The 26,034-nt window shown below is 41.4% G+C and overlaps 2 protein-coding genes across 3 annotated transcripts in view; one reads left to right on the top strand and one right to left on the bottom strand.

Moving 5' to 3' along the window:
- Positions 1-1,090, bottom strand: part of LOC100369951 (uncharacterized) — an 81,406-nt gene extending 80,316 nt beyond the window's left edge. The window contains exon 1 of the mRNA XM_085490594.1: positions 917-1,090. The gene's annotated coding sequence lies outside the window, so the exon portion shown is untranslated. The remainder of the gene's footprint in view (positions 1-916) is intronic.
- Positions 244-26,034, top strand: LOC100369803 (uncharacterized). 2 transcript variants are annotated; one of them, XM_006813270.3, is made up of 6 exons: positions 244-351; positions 20,794-20,910; positions 21,683-21,813; positions 22,983-23,213; positions 24,320-24,372; positions 25,140-26,034. In XM_006813270.3, exons 1-6 carry the CDS (start codon positions 312-314, stop codon positions 25,240-25,242), a joined length of 675 nt encoding a protein of 224 aa, XP_006813333.2. In that variant the 5' UTR covers positions 244-311; the 3' UTR covers positions 25,243-26,034. The 2 variants fall into 2 exon arrangements, with proteins under 2 accessions (XP_006813333.2, XP_085346721.1); XM_085490595.1 differs by lacking the exon at positions 244-351 and adding an exon at positions 14,301-14,455.

The raw sequence follows: 26,034 nt of genomic DNA, 5'->3' as shown, positions 1-26,034 counted from the left end.
CAAAATAGGAAATTCTGAAGATGTTGAAATCAAGCCACCCCATATGGAAACTCTACTGTACGTGAATTCTCTAGAGAAGAAACTCAGATGTTCTGAGATGTTCTAGCCGAGGACCCACATGCATGACTTGAGGTCAAACTTTTATTCCAAATTCGAAGTAGACCAATCACTGTCAGGTTGACATATATGAATTACACTCCAAACACTGGCGGCGCTCTCACTTCCGTTCCTCTCGTTCGCCGCCAGTGTTTGTAATGTGCATGTGCACAGGGACTGTGATACACTTATGAAGGTCACAGTGTGAGTTCAAAATGTCAGAACTGTTGACTACGCTCCAGCTTGCAGATTCTGGTACGAAATTGCTGTCATTCATTCAGTGTTACTGCTTTATTAATTAATTTTTATATTCATAATTATTTAGTATAGTATTGTTATCGTTCATATTTTATTCTTCCGATCTATTTTCGTGAACCTTCAAGTTGCCCGTTGAGAGCAAGGGGCCTGACGATCTACTCGCGTCAATACATTGTTGATACTTCAATTTAATGAGGTATGCTTGCTTTACATTACCAAACTGTATTAATTGTATAATTTCCATTATTTTGAGCAAGGGTAAGGCCCTGTACCGGGACATAGTCGCTCCGCCCCATAGACGTCATGACAAGGGCACAGGGAGCCCAGGAACTATAATCAACTGTAGTACGCAGTCTCTAAGAGCGCGGGGGGGGGGGGGGTATCGGCTGGTATCGAGTGTAAGAAATAGACTATTTCTTACACTATATACCAGCCGATACCCCCACCCCCCGCTCATAGAGACTGCGTACTACAGTTGATAGTTGATTATAGTTCCTGGGCTCCCTGTGACAAGGGTGGAAACAAAATATGCACACATTTTTTTAGCTGCCGAAAATCATACCTTAATAAACCTTGTCCAAACCAGTTATGAGTGCTTATAAGATACTGGGCTATTGCAAAATGTCGTCCGATTACATATATATCATATATTTTTCCAGATTTCACGCATTTATGATGAATTTTAACGATTTCTGTTTCTTGTGATACCAGATACCACTGCGCATGCGTAGAGCGCCCTCAAGTAGACAACATTTGCAGTCCTGTTGATTGAGGGCGCTCCACGCATGTGCCGATTGACATTTCAGGGCTCGTACCACTAATTGAAACTCCACAGACGACAATGTTAACATATGACGAGATTACTATATGAAAATGATAAACAAAGTTGAAAACATGGCTCAAAAATTGGAAATCAACATGCCAGTAATCAACCACATAACTAACTAACATGTTGGCCAGCTCAGACTCTTGCAAATCTCAGATAAACAAGACACACCTACTGTATTGGGAGTGCACCTAGAGAAATCACTGGAAAAACACTAAGATTAGAACATCCAAATTCACACAGAATAAACCCACAGGTACACAGCCGCTAAGTAGTAAACAAAAGACCACATGTTGGTCTCACCTTTGACCCAGGTGATCGCGCCCTCAAACAGGGAGCACCTGAGAAAAAAATATTTAAAAAATGTCATTGGTTCTTGCAAGGCATAAAAATTGGGCTACGAGCGGCCATTGGTTGATTAGTGGCATGAGAACATAAACATCAGTATCTGGGACATGATAATTGCTCTGCCCCATAGACGTCCATGTATTGACGCGAGTAGATCATCAGGCCCCTGTGTTTGAGAGCGCAGTGGTCGAGAGTGCATGCACCTCAGGATATGTGGAGACAAGGAAAAATGTCTGAAGTTACTGAGTGCCGACCCCCTTGGCTAACCGTGATCACCCCTACCCCATTCCTCGATCCACCCCCGTTTTTATTTTTAATGATTTTCCTATATTTTCCTGAAACATCAGCGTGCATGAACGAACGAATCGAGGCACTGTCCTGATCTTGGCGGATGTTATACCAGGTGTTATTTACGTTTATTTAGTAGTAACCCGAATTACCTCTAAGCTTCTGGGGCCTCTGTGAGTATCAATGACCCTGGATTAGCTCCATACTTGCCTCATAATGCCCTAGGTGGAAGTGTTCAGGGTTTACATTGCCTGGTAACCGTGTATTGTGGGTCAAACTTGACTGCCTCAGTCAGGGCAATAACTTATTTTCCGCTTCGTGCAAGATCTCACGAGACTGTTAAATTTGCTTAGCAACCTGTTGCTAGTCGCATGATACAGGCCAAGCTTTGATTCAAATGACACTAAATCGGGAGTGTGTCTAGTGCCGTGCGTTAAATTTCCGAGTGATTTCGTGCGTCTGTTTCACGTTTTCAACCATGGCTGACGTTGATAGAATGATGGTGTCGCAGCTCAAAGACTTTCTTCATAAATTTGTCATTTTATCTTCCAACTATAAAAAGGATATTCTTGCAATCGCTAAAGCTGTGCACAATTTGGTACTCATGTTCATGTAGACTGAATTACTAACTGAAATTTGAAATGGCTAATGTGATAGCCACAATAACTTATATTCTATAGCACAATGCATGATGTTAGGAAATAAATCTACTACTGTAAAATACTTTATTTTAGCTGGAATTAATTTTTGGCTGAATAGACTTTTGGGGTGTTTTGTGTGGTATTTATTTTCACTCATTTTTGGCGAGTTGAATGTAAAATTATAGGGAAAAGGTATATTCGCTGGATTTTATTTTCACTGAATCATTCCTACAGTGAAAATTAATTCCAAGCGAAAATAAAGTATTTTACAGTAGTAGATATTATTTCCTAACATCGTTCTTCGTGCATATTTAAACGTGTCCGGAACTGTTTCTCGGAGCTGAACAGGGTGATTTCAATCAAAGATTGTATGGTGATCATGCATATTGGGTTATAGGTGCACGTAACTTTTTTTTCGAGATTCGGTCCAAGATGGCCAACTGGTGGCCATTTTGTTTTTTTCTGTTTTCGTGCTGATTCCTCCATAAGATATGGCCTGATTCAGTTACTATACTTCAAGATAACACAACACCACCATGTTTTGTTTTGAGATTTGATCAAATTTGTCGAAATGGCGGCCATTTTGTTTAATATCTTAAAATCACAGTCTGTATTGTGTCCGGAACTGTTTCTTGGGGCTGAACAGGGTGAATTCAAATGGCACATGGTTAGGTCATGTGACTGGGCACCCATGGGGTGGGGGTGGGGGGCTTCTAACCTCATTAATATGCATAACTGTTATATTTCAAGCACTGTTGCATTTAGGAATACATGTATGAAACCTTTGTTATTATGATGATGTTAAACAAGAAATCTAACTAAAATACCAGATGACCATATATGGTCAAGTGAACTCATTAATATGCATACCTGTCATATCTGAAACACTGTTGCAGAGCAGGACATGCAACCAATGTGATAATGAAGACATCAAACAAAGGATGTAACTTAGATAAGAGATTACCATATATGATCATGTAACCTCATTAATATGCATAAGCACATGGCTCATTATATATTCTGAAAACCATATCCCCATAACCAAACCAGGTAAATATATGGAACCAACTTCATTTCGACCACATGGTACTGATCATTTAAACTACCCTAATGGCCATTCAGTTACCTCATTGTGAAACAGAATCCTGTTAGCTGATGTCGCTTGCAGCTTTAATTTCAACTTCTTCTTAAAAACTACAAGTCTGATGGCTTTGATACCTAGTGTATATGTACCTTGAGTAGATCTCTCTTAGATTTGTTCATTTCATGAAGATACATGTACATGTGTATCTTTAATTTTCTAATTTTGGTGAATATTTTTGTCATTTTTGGTAAAAGGTGATATTTTTTTTAATCATATAGATACCTCATTCCGAGATGATTTCTTAAATTTTTTATTTGGAATGCGTATTGCTATTACAGCGAAGCTCCTAGTATCCCAGTTGAGTGGCTGCTTGTTCCTTATATTTGTCAATATTTCAGGAAATGAACCCTAATTTTGGAGCCAACAGACAAAATTTGACCCAATTTTTAGGTTTTAATAAAAAAATTTGGCTATCTTTGTCCCAACCTTCTGAAGGAAAGTGTGCACTATAAACATTAACAGGACTATATTTCTCTCTCAGTTCATGTTCAGTACTTCTCCTCGGGGGGGGGGGGGGGGGCACAGCAACAAATTATATAAATCGTGAACACATCGGGACTATATATAGTCAACAATCAGTAACCTTGAGACTCATTGATACACATTTTCTGACAACCATGACATGTCACATCACTATATTACACAATTTAAAATTGAATCTTATACTGTAGTAAATTCACAAAATATACCTTAAATATCTTCTCTCGTTTGTTCATAAATCCACAATTATGCAGCGCTTGGAGTAGTGTTTACAGTTACAGTAGATGTGACCTACATGTATCCAAAATGTATGTATACTGTATACATAATGACCTCAGTTGAATAAAAACTAGGCCACTGAAAAAAGTACATGACCTTATAAAGTCTATTCTTTGGAGGGGGGTGTCATCTTATAGTGTGTTGTGTTTGTGACCAGTTATTTGTAGGAAATTTTTCACTAAAATTTTAATTTTGAATCATTTGTGAGATTAAAAGGTGACCAATAAAATACTGTCCCATTCATTCATAAGTGAATTAAAGGCCTTCATAAAAAACATTTCAGAACTAGGCCATATAAAGGGATGGTTTAATTTTGCACTGATTAGTCCCCGTTCGGACTTAGTCGTAGTTTTGCCGTGTGTGCGTGCGTCCGTGATCACCTGTATCTCAAACATGCATGGACCGATTAAGTTCAAACTTCACTCATACATCACACATTATATGGGACATATGCACATGCATTTTTTTCATGATCCGATTAACAATAGCCGAATAGCGGCCATTTTAAGGCCGAAAATGCATCAAAATCGCACATTTTCACCATTCCGGACCCGGATCTCAGTTATGCATGGACGGATTTTGTTCAAATTTGGTACATACATTAAACATAATAGGACCTTGATGCACGTCATTTTTTTTTTTGGATCGGGTTTGAAATGGCCGACTGGCGGCCATTTTGTTTTAAAGAATTCAGTTCTGGATCCGTATCTGAGACATGCTTGGATTGATCGAGTTCAAACTTCACACACACAAGGTACATCATGTCACAAATATGTATGTGCATTTGTTTCATGATCTCATTAACGATAGCCAAATGGCGGCCGCTTTAAGGCCGAAAATGCATTGAAATCGCACATTTTCACCATTCCGGACCCGGATCTCAGTTATGCATGGACGGATTTTGTTCAAATTTGGTACATACATTAAACATAATAGGACCTTGATGCACGTCATTTTTTTTTCGGATCAAGTTCGAAATGGCCGACTGGCGGCCATTTTGTTTTAAAGAATTCAGTTCTGGATCCGTATCCGAGACATGTCTGGATTGATCAAGTTCAAACTTCACACACACAAGGTACATCATGTCACAAATATGTATGTGCATTTGTTTCATGATCTCATTAACGATAGCCAAATGGCGGCCGCTTTAAGGCCGAAAATGCATTGAAATCGCACATTTTCACCATTCCGAACCCGGATCTCAGTTATGCATGGACGGATTTTGTTCAAATTTGGTACATACATTAAACATAATAGGACCTTGATGCACGTCATTTTTTTTTCGGATCAAGTTCGAAATGGCCGACTGGCGGCCATTTTGTTTTAAAGAATTCAGTTCTGGATCCGTATCCAAGACATGTCTGGATTGATCAAGTTCAAACTTCACACACACATGGTACATCATGTCACAAATAGATATGTGCATTTGTTTCATGATCCGCTTAACAATAGCTGAATGATGGCCATTTTAAGGCCGAAAATGCATCAAAATCACGTATTTTCACAATTCCGGAACCGGATCTCAGTCATGCATGGATGGATTTTGTTCAGATTTAGTACAATGTGTTGTACATATGCAGGTGCATTTCGGTCATGATCTGCTTTGAATGTATATGTCACTCAAATATGAACGGAAAGGGGACGTGTCATTGACAATGACTTGTTTAAATAATGGCACGATCCAACATAATATCCTCATCCTTGTAAACTTTGACATGTCAACATTTTGTTTCTAGATAAGTGGTATCGTTGTGTTTATCCCATAATTTTTGAGCTAACAGACAAATTTTGAGTCATTTTTCAGTTTTTACTAAAAAAATTTGGCTTTTTTTGTCCCAATCTTCTGAAGGAACGTGCAGACTATAAACATGACTATTTTGTGAATTTGTGATGGGAAGAGGGAACTGGTGGTGAAAAGGTTAAGACTTGACCAAGTTCATAAAACAGATAATGAAATAATTTAACCCCCTTGAAGAATGTTAAAATTATTCTTTATACCGGTTAGTTGAGGTAATGTTCCCCCCCTGCTTTGCCCAACCACAGAGAGCCAGGCTTGTATCCTAAAAAATAAGCCCCTCAAGTACAATAGGTAAAATATTTTAAAGTTGGTAAAATTTTAAAAGTTAAAAGCTCTCATGTTTCGATTCAACCAATACTACCGGGTATGCATTTTCCAATTAATACTAATAGCAACTAGAGATTCTAGAAGTGTTCCCATTATAGAATCAATGAATATATGCATGTAGGAGTTAATCTTGTGAATCTAAGCACCGGTTTTAGTCATATCAATGAATTGCGAATTTCATTCAAGTTTTTTAGCAGAACATAATCAGATTTTGCAAATGCTCCGTAGAATATGACTGATTCTGATCACTGATTCTTGAGATATTGCATTCACAAATTTGCTGGATAGATGAACAGACAATTAAAACCAATTAAGACCAATTCACAATTTGCCATACCTCACAGACATGCACATTGGTTCTCACTTATCTTGGTTAACTGCGAGAATGAGAAATTTTCTTAAAAGTCTTGCAGAGTTTGAAAAGTCAGGAGGGAGATCGCTCAAAAGCAAGGTCGCCTGCAAAAGAAACCCTTTTAATGGAATCAAAACCCAGCACTGGAATTTTCTTAATTTCTTGCTCTGCCCTTTGCAAAAAGCATGAACAGCATTGAAGATATTGGATTGCCCTGTCCGACTCTACGTGCTATGAAAATATATCCAGTACTGGTACCCTTATTCATAACACAGTTGAGATTGTCTGAGTACAGAGTTCTCGTCCACTGATAAGGCAAGGTCTGAAGTTAAATATGACAATTTCACCATGTCATAAAATTTTGCGTTAAAAATAATTCTTGATTGGCTTTGATCACCCTCTATATTATCAAACATGTTTTCTATATGACTAAACTATTCTTCTATTTCGATGTATACTGTAAAATGCCTAATTTTCACTGGGTTTAAATTTCGCTGATTTACCATTTCAGGCATATTCAGTGGGTTTTAAATTCATGGTTTTATCATTTAGATAATGTGTTCTATGCTAAATTTTACATATTCACTGGGTTTTAACTTAGCGCATTTTCCAGTCAGTGAAATAAGCAAAATTAAAACCCAGTGAATAATTAACCCCTTTACAGTAATTTACATTTTGTGAAAAAATGCAGTTCATCTTATAAGTGGTTGCAATAATTTTGCAAAGTTTTGGCATCTGATGATGTCACTCATTACTTCAACTGTATTCCATTTCCTTCTTTTTTCCATTTTAAGATTGTTTTCTTTTTGTTTATACACATTTCTCTTTACTGTAGATAATGTTTGTACAAAACTTCAGCAAATCCCATAAGATGAGTTGGTCTTGTATATCTCCTCCATCCTCTACCCACTTTGGGAATTTATTCTCTCGCAGCACACTTCCAATATGAAGGCCCCGGATAACATTCATCACATTTCATACTTAGTGTTATAGTGAAGTGATAAGCATGTATACATGGAATCTTTTTTGTGTCATTTATAATAATCAGCATAAACTTAATCATGAGGAAGCAATCCAACCTACTTTGTGTCAAAGTGGGGTTAAATCATTTCCATGTAAAACCATTCAAATGATGCCTGACCATTCACACATCAACCAACTCCCAGGCTTGAATAACTGTTAGGCCCTGTGCCACTGTTGAGTTTTGCTTCCATGTCTGTCTTTAGTTTGTTTGTTTGTTGTGATGTATTGAAAAGTTATATCAACACAAAAAATACACGTTTTCGGTCTGATTACTTCCTCACATCCAACAGTACACAAAATGAATCAACCAAGATGGGGCACACTGAGACCTGGGTGTCCCCTTTATTCGCTCAGTAGGTAAAGTCTGAAATTCAACAAGTGTAAAATCTTACAATAGGTATACAGCTCACTTAAATAAAGCATTTAACAGTTGAATGTAAATAGAAAGTTTACATTACATCTACACTCCATACCCACACAGCTAATAATGGGCACAATTTAGTAAAACATCTCAGACAAAAAATTAATCATACTTGTTTACCACTTCCGTGTGACTGAGAATGTTCTAGAACCGTACTGTGTCTGGGTGGAATTTTTAGAAGCTGGTTGAATAGGTAATAGGACACTGTAGAAGGCAATAGAAGGTAATGGAACATTCTAGAAATTTGTAGTAAATTCCAGACTCATTATGTATGCTGATGTAATGGTCTATTTATAGACAGTATGGGTATATATAGGGGAGTTGTTCAGCACTGAGATCAGATCGGAGATCTCGTTGAATTGTATTGGAGTTTAAGTATCTAGTTATTGGAGTTTTACCGCGTTATTGTATTTAATGTTTGCAGAGTATAATAATACCAGTACCAGTTGAAACCTCATCTGTTGGCTCCGTGTTCGTATTTTATCATCGCCGCCAGGGAAGTCTTTTTGTTACTGTTGCCATTTTGGTATTTGAACCATCACACCTGTACTATACCAATTACGGTAATATTACGTTGCGTGTGACAATACTACATATATATGTACCTTCCAGGTATTGAACAAATATGGAATACTATTAAACACTGGTTCTTCCTATCATGTCAAGAGTTTGACATTTTAACAATGTATTTGTGGCAGTGTTGTGCCAAAATACTTGTATACCATACTTATACATGTATAAAATATTTCTTAATACTGTGTGTGAGAGCCTACAATTTTAATAGTTGCCTACTTTCTTGATTTAGCCTTCTGATTAAAATCTTAGAAATGCCACCTTGTGAATTCATACATGAACATATAATAGGTATTACATGTATTTAAATAATGATTTTGTGCAAACAAATTGGCAATGGAAATGCAATGCAAAATCACTTGTTGCAACGTAAGCTGCTCCATGGTTAGTTCTGTTGTCAAGCAACAGATGCAGTTTACAGTAACAAAGAGTATCATGCAGTCTTAGTTGTTGACATCACGGTTTCGCTAAAGACGGCCATTCATAACCGGCCCACGAATCCAGCGTGCCTGAACGTGTTAGGAAAAGCTGTATTTCACTGCCAGCGTGTAGGCTTTGCGCTGATTCACCCAGAGTCAATAACAGGTCTATATTCGTTGACACGTTCCCAAAATGTTCCTATTGTTAAAAATTGTTTGTGAGCAAGGGAATGAAGACGATGGAATGTATAAATATTTGTGCAAACCTTTTTTGTCGAGCGGAGCTTATCATATGAGTGATTGTCTGTCGTCCGTCGTCAATGTTTTACTTTTTCGACTTCTTCTTAAAATCTACAAGCCTGAATGCTTTTATACTTAGTGTATATGTACCTTGGGTAGACCTCTCTCAGATTTGTTCATTTCATGATGATATCTTCAATTCTCTAATTTTGGTGAATATTTTTGTCATTTTTGGTAAAAAGTGATATTTTCGACTTCTTGTTAAAAACCGCAAGTCCAATTGCTTTGATATTACATATATAGGTACTGCATGTGGACCTCTCTCAGATTTGTTCATTTTGTAATGATATCTTCAATTCTCTGATTTTGGTGAATATTTTTGTCATTTTTGTTAAAAAGTGATATTTTCGACTTCTTGTTAAAAACCGCAAGTCCAATTGCTTTGATATTACATATATAGGTACTGCATGTGGACCTCTCTCAGATTTGTTCATTTTGTAATGATATCTTTAATTCTCTAATTTTGAGAATTATTTTTGGTGAAAAGTGATATTTTTGAATCCTGTTGCTTTGATACTATACATATTGTTCATTTTCTAATGATATCTTCTGTAATTTAATTGCGATGTGCATTGCTAACAGCGGAGCTATCTCAGCCGACTGGCTGCTTGTTTAGTAAACTGACAAAACTGTCGAAACTGATAACGTATCAACTTGCCGGATCCGGTCTTTGTTGCAACACAACAAACACATCATTTCCCTCAGATACAACACTAAGCACTTTCTTTTAATGGTCAATAAGCTTGTTCACAGAACATAAAGCTAGCGACACGTTCAGTTCTGTATTCCACCATTTTAATTTTATCAAGTAATGTGTCGTTTCTATTGGGAGTTCTGATTGGGTGATGCAAATGAGCCAAAGTGAATCTTAAAATTGTTTGAGGGCATGCAACATACAGTAAATCATGATGAAATCTGCCAAGGATTAATATTAAGACTTCATCCGAATGAATGGTCCATAGCTGGCGAAGATGGGTTGATGAGTACAATTCAAGAAAACTTTAATTTATTCTACTTTATTGATTTGAATCCATTATATATTAATTATTCCAGTACAAGTACAGTACTCATTTCGCCGAACCTCCCGCCCGCTTCCGGATTTCGATCGCTTTTTTTTCGCTCGCTTTGTTCAATCCGACCGCGCAATTTCCGCTTTTTTTTCGACCGCGCAAATCTGGAAGTATCCGCTCGCGCAATCGCTCGCTCGCTCGCGCTCGCTCGCTCGCCCGACAGCACAACCGCCCGCATTTACAGTTCATTACCTACTGTTTCATGTACAAGTGTATCATTTTTGTTTTTATGATGTTAAAATAAGAATAAATACAATTAGAAATTTATAGAACGACCGTTGAAAAAAATACGGTGGATCACACGGCCATATAAAATTGGTGATAATAATGTACACCATAAACAAGATCGAACCAAACATGTGAAATCAAATACGACACTGACACAACTAATATGAAATAAAACCATTCTATTTTTGGTGGAGAGCGAAAAATGTCTACTGTAGAGTACGGTATTCGTTGAGTTAAACCGTGTGTAGGGTGACGGTTGTCATGCACGCATGGTTTGGGTTTAACACGGGTCAAGTTGTACATGTAGTTATGTTAAAATCCGTGGCACCTATAACAATTGAAGAATATCTGCAGGAATAGTAAAACTGTGAAAAAAACGACTGATCGATTGTTATAGAATGACCGTAGTGTACAATTTGTCAAACAAATACAATACTTGCAAATGTAATGTCGGCCAGCGCCCATCTTACTTGTCCGAAGTTGTCGACACCGACTTCACTGGAGATCGCGTTTTCTAACTAGGCGGCTGGCAAGCGGACTAACACGTTACATAAATCTGTTGAATTACAATTATGGTTTTTATGTTTGCGCCCAATGTCTCGTTATAAAATAAAGGATTCAAATTTTGCAGGGTATTCCGTTTTTTGCGAACTCTGGGCGAAATACTTTCATGAGCTGTACGTAGTTCACTTACAGCCAAAACAAAGTCAGCTTGGACATTAAGTTGTGAGACGCGAAAAAACAAACGCTGCCAGTGATAGATTACGTTCACTGAATAAAAGAACAAAATAAACGAAATCAAAGGCGCCGACCACACGCTTTGAAAATAAATAGAACGCGTTGCTAAGAGGAATCGCATCTGCATCTCGACGACGTCTCCGGTCATGAGCAGGGTTTGCCGCGTCTTAGAAAAATTTAAAGTTAAAAAGGAATCAGTGTCGGGGAACCATTCACAATGTTTGCATGAAAAATCCCACGCAAAAGCGTTTTTTTTTTCTTCCTGTTACAAACACTATGATACCTGAATCCCGATTAATTCATAAATATGAATCGGTAAGGGTCAATTTCCTGCAATCCTTCAAGATTAAATTTACCTCCTAAAATCTTTCTAACGATGAGCTGGAAGATTGCCATAATTGAGTGCCACCATTTCTGTTCTAAGATTTATTCAGTATAATAATACAAATGTTCACCCCAACAGAAGTGGACATACAGTTTTAGCGACCCGAAGAGCTCATTGTCAACCGAGGCGAAGCTCTACGATAAAGACTTTCCGTTCCCAAAAAATAATAAGAAGAAAAAAACTTCTCGTTCCCGACATTACGAAATTCTTTCGTTTTGGGGAAAAAACCTGGAAAAAAAACTGATTTTGACAAAATAATTTAGAAATTGATATTAAGAATAATTCATAACGAAATCTATTTCATATGTACCCATAATTTTTTTTCATAATTACTGATTACACACGAATATTACAGAAAAAAATAATTTGCTATATTATCTATATTTGTGCCTTTTATTTGTTTTGAATCATGACTGAAAGGAGCTAGATGAAATTACAAACTATGTAGTGTGTTCGACAACTCGTGTATGAACAACAATTTTAATAAATATGATTTTACTTGGTAAAATTACTGTATTTTTCTACATAAAAACAAAAGAATTTCACAATGTCTTTGTTATCATAGCGTTGTTGGTAATAGTTGAAAATGATACATCCACGTGAACCTGCTTATATGAGATCGAAGGAGTCTGTTTTCAACAGCCGTATACATCTAACTGCGTCATCGCTAAGTTTCCTTGTGGACCACGAGTTCTGTTCCTTGTTTGCACGTTTTCATGTTCACACAATCGCAGACATTATTTGTAAGGGTGCCCTTTGAAATGGCACATTTTCTCGATGTTTTAGCGAGTACTCCGCGAGTATATGGCTTGTTCTCACATCAGCATAATTTTCCTCGAGTTCACTCATCGCTTTCCCACATGCACTTCTCGTTCTTTGCTGCTAACTTTTTTTGCACTCTAATATGGTGTTGTTTTTGTCTTTCTAAACATCGAGTTTATTTTTGACATTCAACGAGATCGCTTGAATTTTGAATTTGATGACGGTTCGAATTTATCCACTTTTACAGTGATCAACATTGCGTTCGAGTAGTAATTACAAGCCTGATTTACATTTTTCTTGCGGTGTTTTTCGTCAATGTATTAAATATAAGTGCTTTGGGAAATAACATAATTATATTGCGCGAGTGAAAGAGTTTGGTGAGACTGTCACAACACGTTTTATTTATTTCCAACGCGCGTGGTCGGCGCCTCTGATTGCGATTACATTGTATTTTTGTTTTCAAAATGTATCACTGGCTGCGTTTGTTTTGTTTTCCTCAACAAATTAACTGTTCCGAGATCTCTTTCATTTTTCGTCCGGCTGCTGCCAATCCAATAATTCGTCGCCGCATGTACTCAGACAAGCGATTAATCGTCACAATCATTATACTAGTAGTTTAAGTCCAATTGATTTGTAGAAATTCAGCTATGCGATAATTATATGTGCAGTTTTGTTTTGCGCACCCAGACACGAGCAAAAGTTAACCAATAGATTTTCTGAACTACAGCATTCGTATTACTTATGCAAATTGAGTAAGGGTCATAGTGCGAGTTGCGTTCAAAAATAACAAAGTGTCAAATTATTTTGAGCGCCGTTTGGAATAAATTTAGTCAAAATCACACACAGAAACACACACACAACACACAAATACTAGTACTCAATACATATCGCGATTGACCAGTTATATAGCTGCTTGAACTACACACACAAGGACGTAAATATGTAAATACAGGTCACAGTTCGACTTGCGTAGCAAACGTTACAATGTGTCAAGTGATTTGAAGGCGTCTTTGTTCCAAAACAGAGAAGCAATAGGCGTTGTGTTTTGAATCGTCATTAAAACCTAAATTTATTACGAATAAAAACTTAAGTTTATACATACAATGTACGATCATTGTTACTCCAGCGGTCGGCTGGCAAGCGGACGATGTTTCTGAAGCCAGCCATAGCAGGAGTGAGCGAGCGAACAAAAGCGAGCGAGCGAACAAAAGCGAACGCGAGCGAGCGGAAAAAAAGCGGTCGGTTTCCGGTCGGAAAGCAGCGAGCGGTCGGAAATTAAGCGATAAGCGGTCGGAAAAAAAGCGATAAAAGCGGGAGGTTGGGCGGAATGAGTACTGTACATGTATGTACACCACACATTGTCAATTCACTACGTTCAATTACCCACCATAGACTCCGGTCAGTCAAAATGACTATTTTGAACTGTAGGCATTAATCAGCGATTCTGCCGGTGACGGAGAGATAGAATCCAGGTCAGGGGAAGCCCCATGACCTCAAGATTCTTTTACCCCTTACGTCACGAACCCACGTGACCGAGGCCACCTGGCAGCGCCACAGGTAGCCGTCCTTCACTCTTAATTTCTCTCCGCCTCGAGTGGAGATGAAATCTAGCGAGCTCTGCTGGATCGCCTGCTTTTTTTTCCTGTCCGGATTTATAGCTTAGGTTGTTGCCGCTGCTCGGCATTCGACATGGTAGCTGGTAGGATAAGTTTTCCTTGTCTTTTTTTACCCTCGTGTGTAGTATTTTTCATAGCAAAGAAATCAAAATCCGGCGCCACTACGTAGTCACATGTTGATTTCATGGCGGCACCTTTTACAACTGTAATTCGTCTCCCTCATGCATGTCGTCTTTTATTTTTAATGTATTTAGCAATATATCGATGTAATGACAGCTCCAAGGCTCGCTGCCTTTTTCTTCCGGTCTCCTCGTCTTTCAAGCCGACCGTACAGTGGTTTATTCAGAATCTACCAGCATAGAACCCGCATCCGAGATGCTTTGTCATGGCTACGTGTGGGTTTCAGGGTTTTTTGCGTGAAAGCGTGTTTTTTTCACTGGAGTTCTGAGGCCTGAGATTTTCTTTCAGAGCCATCAAAATCGCTGACACTGACCGCGTCACAGCAAGGTCGCGCGTCCAGTAAACAAATTGGTTAAAGTGAGTTGCGTGTTTTGCATGAGTGGAAAGTCCTCACGCTCGGCTACCAGTACTTCATGTACCGGGACGTCGAGTAAGAGGCCCGACGGCGGAGGTACCGATATTTTCTCGGTCTCCCCCGCTGATCGGAGGGCATCCTCACAGTCTGTTTTTTCAGGCGGTGTTTTTACCCGATTTTACCGGCTGCAGCGAGGATGTGCCCCTGGAGGCTTTCCTCCTATGGGGCCCGTTGCGGGTCTCTTCGTGGACCCTTCCTCGCACGGCGCCGAGTTTGCCTCCGGGTTGAGGGCTTTGGTCGAAGGACTGTCGGGGCAATTGCGTCCCTGGCAGGCCGGGTAGATCAGACGCAGTCGGAGCGAGCTGTCTCCACTGTGTCCCCTCGGTGGGCAAGCAGGAAGAGACACGAAAGCATGTTTGCATTCAAACACGTCTCTTCCGGGGAACCCCCGTTCCCAGGCACAGCTCTCCCACTAGTTTGGGGGGTGGCTGAGGCCCAGGCTAATTGCCCTGGTCCTTCTCTGGATCCTCGGGCACTGAATGCCAACGGGGTGCTGGCAGCCAAGTCTCCGATCTCGGGGCAGGGCTTTCAGGGCAGGGCACACGTTGACCCCCCTACTTTCAGCCAGCTAGGGTTCGTCACGCGGTAACGGTACAATGGTAACGAGTTTTTCCTTGTGTACGGTCCCCGCTGTGGGTTTTGACTCCTTTCTTACCGACCCACGGGCGTCCCCAGAGACGCACAGTCATGAGACGCACAGTCGAACACGCTCCCTCTCACATATTAAAGTGAAAGGAGATGCAGTTTGCTCGTGTCGGATACAGCCGGTACTCCGGGCGTTCCCTCAGAGTCATCCATCTGTATGACTCGGTGAGCCACGCTTTTGGGGTGAGGCGGAGTATCATCGATCCCAGTGATACGATGTATATACCCCCACCCTTGATCCTAAAGCAACCACCTAAGGTTGCTTCAACGCTTATGGGATCACGGGCGTCGGGATCCAAAGCAACCCCGTTGGCAAGTCTCTTCCTGTCCGCCTGAGTGCGGAGTGGGGCGCAGAGCATGCAAACGGTGTTGATGGGCGGCGTTGGTCAGCCGTGGAGGATGTAATGCTTAAGGCCCCCGAGTGGGGATAACATAACTTCCCACTGGACCAAACGCTACCCGGTCGGTGTGGTTTCGGGATCAGACCCCATAGCGTGGGATGAGACCAAAACGCCCCCAACCGGATTCCAAGGTTCCTTCCCCAGACCCCGGTACCACGAATTTGGCAAACCGGGCAAAGGGGGATAGCCGCGTTCCATGGGTGTCCTTTCCAATTGAAGACGACCCATCTAGCCCTGAGGGCAGAGTTGCTTGAGCACATTATGCGTGACCAGCACTCTGGAGACCTTGGAGGCAGAACGCACCAGCCTCCTAGACCAGGCGACATTTTTACTGGTGGGCCACCGCACATCTACATGCGACACCCCCTAGTGTCGCCTGGCTCTCTTGGCCAGGGCTACTACCGTGCTACGAGATGCGGCCTTAGATGCACATGTTTTCACCGACAAGCTGAGCCGGGGTACGTGACGTCCCCGCCTCAGTGACGCAGACTGGACTTCCTCCACCCTCTTTGTTCAGGGAATGGTGGGTACAGTCTCGGAGCTTCGGAGTGCAATGAACCGGAGGGTTCAGTTTGAATCCGCTAGCCAGTTGGTCCTACCATGGGAAATCGGAGGGCACCCCAAGCACAGAAAACACAACGCCCTAGGGCGTTGTCCGCTAGCTGGAGTCAGCCAGGAGGCAAGCGCTTATACCCTTCCATGGGAGGGGAGGGTAGTGGCGTGCCCCCAGGGAGGTAAAAGCCAGGTGGTGGCTCCTCACCCTCCCTGGGCGGACGTCTACCCGGCAGCAGGGGAGGCATGTTTGACGCTCACCTCTGCAACCGGGGGGGGGGACAGGCACGTGTTCGGTGAATGGCCAGGTCACAACTTAGTGACTACTTCAGGCCTTGGGGACTCACCTCATGGGGGAAGGAAGCACACACCCCCTCGCAACTGCCGAACACGTGGCCACATATCCCTGTCAACACAGATTGCGCCGGTGTAGTCCGGTTTGGAGACAACGGGTGACCGATCCCTGGACCTTTCCAGGTGGTAACATCAGTTTACGGGATACCGCTGAAATCTCCTTTCCCCCCTGTCAGTGTCTCCCCTGTTGGGTACTGCCAGGGGACTCCCGCAAGGCGGAAGCAATCAGACAGGAAGTAGCAGTTTGCTGGGGAAAGACGCCATACACAGGGTACATCAGCCGGGGCTAAGGCCAGGCTTCTACCCAAATGGGTTCGTAGTACCAAATCTACAAATGGCAGGCGTCCAGTTTTGGACCTAGGCAGACTGAATCAGTACGTGCTCCTCGATCGGTTCCACATGGAGACACCATTCAGGGTTCTTCTCTCCATCCACAGTTTTGACTGGCTAGCCCCGTTAGACTTAAGTGGGGCCTACCTGCACATACCGATGCACCCAGCGAGTTGCCATCTCCTTCGAATCGCCCAGCTGGGCCAAGTATTCGAATCTCGGGTGCCTCCCCGTTCGGGTTAGGCACAGCGCCCTACGTGTTCACCAGAGTGATGAAACAGGTAGTGCTGCTGCTTCACCAGATGTCGGTACACCTCAATCCGTACCCAGACTTCCGGTTACCAACAACCCGGGCAAGGGGTAATAGCCAAACGTGTCAGGCTAACACGGGATTTACTTCACCAGTTGGGCTCATTGATAAATCGACAAGTCCCACCTCGACCCAACGTGCAGTTGGTGTCCCTGGGCATGGAGTTTTGACACAGAGGTATGCTTGGCTTAGCTATTTCAAGCGTATTGCTTAGCGCTAGGCAGCCTAGCCGAATGCCTAGTCAGCGTTCCCTCTGTGTCTCTCCGCGAACTAACACGGATCATCGAAATGATGACCTCGGTTCGAAGGGTCGTTCCCCAGGCCGCACTACGCAGCCGCCCGGTATAACGCTTGTTATAGCGCCGAGCTCTCCTATGGGAACTAGATAGGCGGGTTTCGATCTCGGACCAAGTGAAGGAAGCCCTGCCCTGGTGGTCGTCACTGGCCAACCTCGGACAGGGGAGCCCCTTGGGCCCGCTCGCTGCAGGTATGACTCTGGTAACAGATACAATGTACCTCCCCCTAGGGTTGGGGAGCGCATCTATTGGGCCAATAAGCCCGAGGATATGGCCCCCGCATTAGTTTCGGGACTACCATATCAACCGGCTCGAACTAAGAGCAGTGTACTTAGCACTACCACGCTTTCTACCCGTAGTTCGAGACCACAGAGTCATGCTCCGCACAGGCAACGCAGCGGTGGTCTCCTTCAAGAAGGAGGGGGGGACGCGTTCCCCATCGTTGTCAGTCCTAGCGGAGCAAAATCCTCCTTTGGTGCCGGGAATACAATGTGGAGCTAACCGCACACCACCTTCCAGGGGTGAGGAACAGTCTGGCGACGCCCTTTCAGGGCGGCTTCGTCTCCAGAACACGGAGTAGCTGATACCCCAGTGGGTAGCCTCTAGGCTGTTTTCGGCCGTGGGGCGGTCCAAGGTTGGACCGTTTTGCCGCACCCCGGAACGCCAAGCTCCCGACGTACGTAACACTCCTGCTGACTCCAGGAGCCTGGGCCAGGGTCACTTTGCTAGCCCCGTGGACCCACTTAGTTGTGTACGCCTTTCCTCCCTTCCCGCTAGTTCACCGGGCACCGGAGAAAAGCTTCGACAGGTGCACACCCGCATATTATCATGGGTTGCACCCAATTGGCCAAGCAAGGCCTAGTTTCCACTTCTGTTGGGAAGGCTAGTCAAAGCGCCAGCAGTGCTTCCGGACTTACCGGACCTGCCGTCCCAACCAGACGGCGCACTACCAACGAGCCCAGCAGGTATCACTTACACGCATAGAGGCTTTCAGTAGACCCGCACATATGAAAGCCTTATCTGAGCGGGCTGCCAACATCCTGGCCAGGGCGAACAGGGATCCCACCTACGCGGCCTTCATTTCTAGGCTGCAATCATACACTGATTGGTGTAGCAGAAGGGAGATTGATCAATACCATCCCTCTATTGGCTAGGTAGCAGGCTCCTTTGTCCACCTGTTTGACGAAGTGGGTTTGTTCTACGCAGCGAGCGTTGGCTACAGGTTGGTCTTGTCCCCCACCACTCAGAACGTACGGGAACAAGACTAGCCGATTGTCCTATTTTTAGGAGACTATTTACTGCTTTCCAGACGCCAAGACCCCATACAAGGGAGCTGCCCAACTGGGACTCGTCGGCTGTGTTGTCTGCTCTAAGCAGACTGCCTTTTGAGCCTCTCCAATCAGCACCACTCAATTTTTTTATGTGGAAAATAGTCTTCCTACTGGCCCTCAGGTAGGCGCCGGTCAAAGCTAGGCGCGCACTATCCTTTGCGGACGGTTGTGCCGCTTTTATGGGCGATCAAGTTGTACTAAGACACGAATCAGGTTCTCGCCAAGAACCAAATCCCAGGACACGATCCTCAACCGATCGTCATTCCCCGGCTGGCAAATATTGTCAGTCCGGAGGATCAGGAGGAATTGTTTCTCTGCCCGGTCCGAGTGCTGAGTTGCTACGAGAACCGTACCAGGTTTTCTAGACGGGGAACCAAACGCATGTTTTTGTGTTACGGCCCTGACAAGCGGGATAAGCCGGTTTCCCCGACTTCCATCCCCAGGTGGATTACTGCGACTGTACTGGAGGTCTATAATACACTATCCTCCTCAACACAGACCTTGCAGAGACACCAAGTACAAGAACATGAGGTTCGTGCGATTGCTAACTCACTAGCGCTAGCGTCAGGTGCCCCCCTCAAACACATTCTGAGGGCAGGCTTCTGGAGAACGCAGAACGTCTTCATCAACTACTACCTAGGAGACACCCAATCTATGGAGCAGGGTCTCTTCAGGTTAGGCCCCGTCGTAGCGGGTCAGGCCTTGTTTGCTGACCCAGCCCGAACGACTGCAGGGGCCTCTGCGCATAGGCGATAAGTCAGTCTCTGCATTTTTGCGGGCAGATTGTCTGTTCCACTAGCACTTCCTGGAAGCTCCCAGGTTTCGCTTCTGTCGACCTACGCCCTCATGCGAACTGTTTCGGTCCTACTTCAAGCTTATCACCCCCGAGTTCGGCTTGGGTCTAGCTTTCTCGGGCACACCGAACCCTGTCACCACAGCAGCATTGGCTTCTTGCTTCTGGGACAGCACAGGCAAGGTAAGACACCACCCTTCTTGGGTCTTAACTTAGGTTTTTGGGTTTGTTTTTCATCCCGGACTGGGGGAAAGTCTTTCATCATTCTCCTTTTTTTTCTGTTTGCTCGGAAAAACCCGCCACCTATTGGTGTCTGACTCTGCCTACAGTTCAAAATAGTCATTTTGACTGACCGGAGTCTATGGTGGGTAATTGAACGTAGTGAATTTAGGCGAGGGTTCTCCGAACCCGCCTATTCACATAGTTCATACCCACCATAGACTCTGGGTCCCCCCCAACCTCCCCACTCTTTCCGTCGCGTTGGTTTAAGTCCTCGAGGCGGAGAGAAAGGAACCAGAGTGAAGGACGGCTACCTGTGGTGCTGCCAGGTGGCCTCGGTCACGTGGGTTCGTGACGTAAGGGATAAAAGAATCTTGAGGTCATGGGGCTTCCCCTGACCTGGATTCTATCTCTCCGTCACCGGCAGAATCGCTGATTAATGCCTGCAGTTCAAAATAGTCATTTTGACTGACCGGAGTCTATGGTGGGTATGAACTATGTGAATAGACGGGTTCGGAGAACCCTCGCCTAATTCATTGATATTTCCCGCACAAACACATATCAAGTAATACTGATAATTCTCTTCTATTTTCAGCTTTTCCAACTGGTGGCTTTTCTTACAGTATGGGACTTGAGGCAGCCTTTCAACAAGGACATATCAAAGGAATCAAACAATTTGAAAACTTTGTTGTTGGATGTTTAGAGAACTCAGGTTTTTATTATTACTATGTTATACTCGCCTATTACTCAAGCACACACACATGCATGCATGCTCACTCACTCCTCACTCCCTAATTCACTACTCAGTTACTCATTCACTACTCATTCAATTGCTCACTCACTCATTCACCACTCAGTTACTCACTCACTCACTCCCTACTCAGTTACTCACTCATTCACTACTCGATCAATAACTCATTCACTACTCGCTCAATCACTCATTCAATCGCTTGCACGCTCGCTCACTCACTCACTCACTCATTACTTAGTCACTCATTCACTACTCAGTTACTCACTCATTCACTACTCGCTCAATCACTCATTCACTACTCGCTCAATCACTCATTCAATCGCTTGCTCGCTCACTCACTCACTCACTCATTACTTAGTCACTCATTCACTACTCAGTTACTCACTCATACACTACTCGCTCAATCACTCATTCACGACTCGCTCAATCACTCATTCAATCGCTTGCTCGCTCACTCACTCATTCACTACTCAGTTACTCACTCATTCACTTAACCACTCTCACTCACTCACTCACTCAATCAATCAATCAATCAATCAATCAATCATTTACTGCTTAGCAAGGAGAGCATACATTGTATGGGGAGTGGAACTATAAAATAAAATATCAACTATTTATTTTTTAATTTCAATAGCATAATATTTTGTTCCAACTCCCTAAAAAGATACTGCGAGAAGCTAGATCAATATTTATGTGTTTGATTTGATAATTAATATTAATTGTTTTATTATAGGTTCTTTAATGCTGCCGTTTGTTATCAGTGGATATGAACACAGTGGTGATGTTGATGAAATCCAACAATACGATAGCTTATGTCAGGCTTGCCTCAATAATCATGTTGAGAATAGAGCAAGCATTAGACAGGTAAGTCAGACCTCAACTATTTTAAGTATTGTGTTCCAGACACTGCATTGATATCTCAAAATTCTTCCATTAAGGGGTGTACCAATGAAATCTAAGGAGGGTGCATACAAGTAGCTGGTAAATAATCAAAATCAAAATATATTGTTATACAAGTTAACCCTACCTGTAGAATCTCAAATGATCTGGGTGGGGGTGGGGGGGGGGGGTTGGTTTGGGTGGGGGTATGTGTTAGTAAACCAACATGTTTACATGGTTAAAGATTAGTGGGGGTTCGGGGCGTGTCATATATATTTTTTGAAGGCTCATTAATAAAATTATGGAATTAATAAAAGATGAGTGGTAGTAAATCCATATGTTTCATTTTCAACCAAAATAATAAAAGTACAATTTTCATACGACGATAACAACACACGCTAAAAACGCAAAGGCTCATGGGTAGACGCTTGTTTGTAAACAATACACGCTATGGCCATCTGACGCATGTGCAGGTGACGACTCCTCCACTTCAAATTTGTTTGTTTTTTGGAAATTAGAATTACAGTAACAAAATCACAAGAGGCTGTTTTATAAATTATCTGTGATATGACACCAATAAAATTGCCCAATATTAGTATTTCAGATCATTACCGTGGCTGACTTGATTGACTCGCCATGTACATTGTATGAAGCACATAATGGCAGTCTTTGTAATTACCCAGTCTGTCTGTCTGTCTGTCTGTCTGTCTGTATGTAGCCTGGAATAAGCAGTTTTAGGCAGATATTTCACTAAATCATTTTCAGTCTTGTTTCGAGCATGTTAATTCTGTGTTGTATCCATCCAATGTTGTAAAATGTGGAAAACAGGTCTTTCATGCATATACACACAGTAAAGTTGGACAAAATATTAATAATGTATGACATTTTGGTATTCTTGTATACATTTGTAATATATCTCTGGAGAAAAATAAACAAGTACCCTTTTATTTTTAAAAAATTATGCAAATAGGGTCACAAACAACTGGTTATAGGAATGACTCCCTATCATGTGGAAAGTACACGCTCAGTAATACATGTACGTAGCAACCAGGAAACTTGACAATGTCTATTCAAATGACTTTGTATTGCATACCACGCTCAATTTGCATGCCCTTATGTAATACAACCTTGATCTATTTTTAAATTTATAACAGGGGAATGCCCTGATCCATACCTCCTGTCAGACTTTTGTGGATAGTAGATTTCAAAGATTGGAAAAACTTTTGGAAGATGGTAAGGTCAAAGGTCATTATTCTGTGATGTATGGGTGTACATGCCACTACCTTGGTTTGAGTAAATCTACGTGTGTCGAAACCTTCCTATTTGGCGTTTTGAGGACTGTAGTTAATAGTGCTGTGCGACTAACAACTATAGGATCTATGCAGGTTGGCATTCTTTGTTTTTATTCTCACTAATTTGTAGAATTTACTCGTATTCTTGGGCATACATCTGGGAATTTTAACCACCTGGCAACCTCAATCAGTGAAAAAACTGGTCAGAAATTCTAAAAATAAACTGTACTTTGGGACACTGTAGAATACTTTATTTTCGCTTGGAATTTATCTTCGCTATTTTCGCTGAAGGGATGATTCCGTGAAAATAAAATCCAGCGAATATACTTCTTTTCCTATATTTCACATTAAACTCATCAAAAATCAGTGAAAATAAATTCCATACAAAACGTCCAAAAAGGCTTTTCAGCGAAAATTAATTCCAGCGAAAATAAAGTATTCCACAGTAGTTGATAGGACTCTTCTGAACAGTGTACCAAGATTACGGTACCCCTACATTTGCAACATATATAAATTTTGTTGTTTGATTGTTTGAGTTCTACCTGTTTTCACATGCTTTTTTGACTGGCATTCTAAAGCAGCTCACCCTGAGCCCATAAAAATACATGGTACATTGGTGCGTGTCTTAGCAACATAAATCGTTCTGTGACATATCTCCACTCCTGAGAATTAATAGCTGCTACATCCATGAATTTTATTCAGCTCTTTCCTTGTCACAGGTCACTACTACAATAAATCTCCTCCTTTGCACTTTATAGTATATGTTTGTCACAATTACGAGATCTAACTAGAAATAAAACTGATGTCTCGGTAATCATAGAACGCAGTCCGTGCGTAAAACAGATGAAATTATGACAACAAAGATATTTTAACCTAAACTACATTGCTTTGCTGCGACTCTCAGGGATTACCATTAAATCTGTATTAGAAGCCACATCCCTAATAGAAGTCGCACCCGTTTCTTTTTTAACAATTGAGAATCAAAAATTCACCATTTCTCATATGTGTAGATGCTTTAATAGAAGCCGCATGCCCTGTGTTGCATTGTAATAGAAGTCACGGCTTGTAATACAGATTTTACACTAGTTGTGAATACAAAGGAAGTTTATGGTTTGAACAATTTATTTGAACGCCAAAACACTTACTGTATACCGGTACTGTCACTATAGTTACTGTTTTTTTACTCATTTTCTTTACAGGCACAGAATATCCAGTTTAAATGTCTCCAGTATATACCAGACATCATTGAAAGGTGAATGACCTGAGATAAAAAAATTATTGGTGTAATACACCTGTTTATCATATGTCTATGGTTACTTGTGTATCATCACAATGTGACATAAGACAGGGCAGATCTAAAAACCCACATCACCACTGTGTTATGTCACATACTGCCGGACTCTTTTTATTATTCAGTACCCTCTAAAAATGAATTTGAGTAAATATCATGAACCAGCAGAATCGCCATATAGCGTTCACAAGGCATTTGTGTGAAATAGAGCCATGTCAACAAAATTAACACACAATGCACAATGATATATTTCTGTGTTATTTCAGCAGTGGAGTTCCACTGTAAACACTGTGCTATTTTACTATGTATTACTGTGGAAATATACATTTGATAAATGTACAATTCTACGATGTTATCTCAACCTAACAGAAAATACTTGGTATTGTATGTAAATATAACAGACCATATCTAGAATCTTCATCATGATTGATCAATATTTGACCACATAGGGGTCATTTCGAATTGAGCTATCTCCCACACACAATGAACTTTTTTTTTCACTTGTCAATAAAATCATTCTTCAGTCTTAGGGGGAAATAGACTGATTCGTTGGGCGACTCATAATTCCATGAGAAAATAGACATAAGCATTCCCTTAGGAATACCGGTAGTGTCTCGTCAATATATCTGTATAAAGGTCACTTGTATATATCTACTAAATCTTATTTAGTTTTTGTGGTACATGTATAAGGTGTACGTAATTTTTGTTATGTATATTTTTTTTTGCAGGAATATTAGTAGAACAGTTGATGATGCCTGTATATCCAACCCATTGATCGATATCATTGAAAATACGCATGATAATTTATTCTCTAGATTATTTCACTCATAATTTAAAACGTAATACTCAGATTATTTCTGGCTGACATCGTGCATATTTATTTTTGACACTTTTATTGTTAGTCCTAATAATTTCAATATAGCTAGCAATTCATTGTGTATGTTACTCGTAAAACTTTGTGATCTGTAAATACTAACACAGGCATCCAAGAAGATATTGCGGGTTGATATGAACAAAGATGTTAATATAAGTAGACGTAAGAAACCTGTACCTTACTTCATTTATGAACACATTTATAAGTATATTCAACTTTAATGGAAACATGTATATAATGTGTATATATATATGTATATATATATCAGTTCTTTTTATTTAGATCATGGCAATTTTTTGGTCAGAGCGCCCTCTAGTATTGTGGAGAATCATGTTCATTTGGAATGCTCTGATTGGATGGAAGTTCAAGCCTAGCAAGGTGTGATAGAATTGGCCTGTTATGTTCAGATTCAAATAAGCATGAACCACTAATTTGACAGGGAAGTGATACTTATAATGCAGCAAGCTGTTCTAATTGCTGTTGTGGTAGAGTTTTTCTATTTTCCTGTCAAATGCATTTATTGGTCCACTGAAAAATGAAAATAATGTTCCCTGTAACTTAGACTCTTATTGATCAAGGCATTTTAAAAATCATGGGTGTTAACTCCCCTCAAGTTATGACACGTTGTCCCCTACAGAATAATGGTTGCATCTAATATTAAAATAAAGATGGCGGAGTATAGTGTTGATTCATCTCGTTCTACTCTGGATTACTTGGAGTCAATAAAGATCCTAGAAAGTTAGTATTTA

The sequence above is a fragment of the Saccoglossus kowalevskii genome, chromosome 15, assembly GCF_978046115.1.
Source record: "Saccoglossus kowalevskii chromosome 15, keSacKowa6.1, whole genome shotgun sequence".
Taxonomy (NCBI): Eukaryota; Metazoa; Hemichordata; class Enteropneusta; family Harrimaniidae; genus Saccoglossus; species Saccoglossus kowalevskii.
This window is presented reverse-complemented; position numbering and strand designations above follow the sequence as displayed.

Coding starts and splice junctions, on each gene's coding strand:
- LOC100369803 (XM_006813270.3), top strand. CDS start 312: ATGTCAGAACTGTTGACTACGCTCCAGCTTGCAGATTCTG. Junction 352..20,793: donor GCTCCAGCTTGCAGATTCTG/GTACGAAATTGC, acceptor TTCTATTTTCAG/CTTTTCCAACTGGTGGCTTT. Junction 23,214..24,319: donor CAACTATAGGATCTATGCAG/GTTGGCATTCTT, acceptor TTTTCTTTACAG/GCACAGAATATCCAGTTTAA.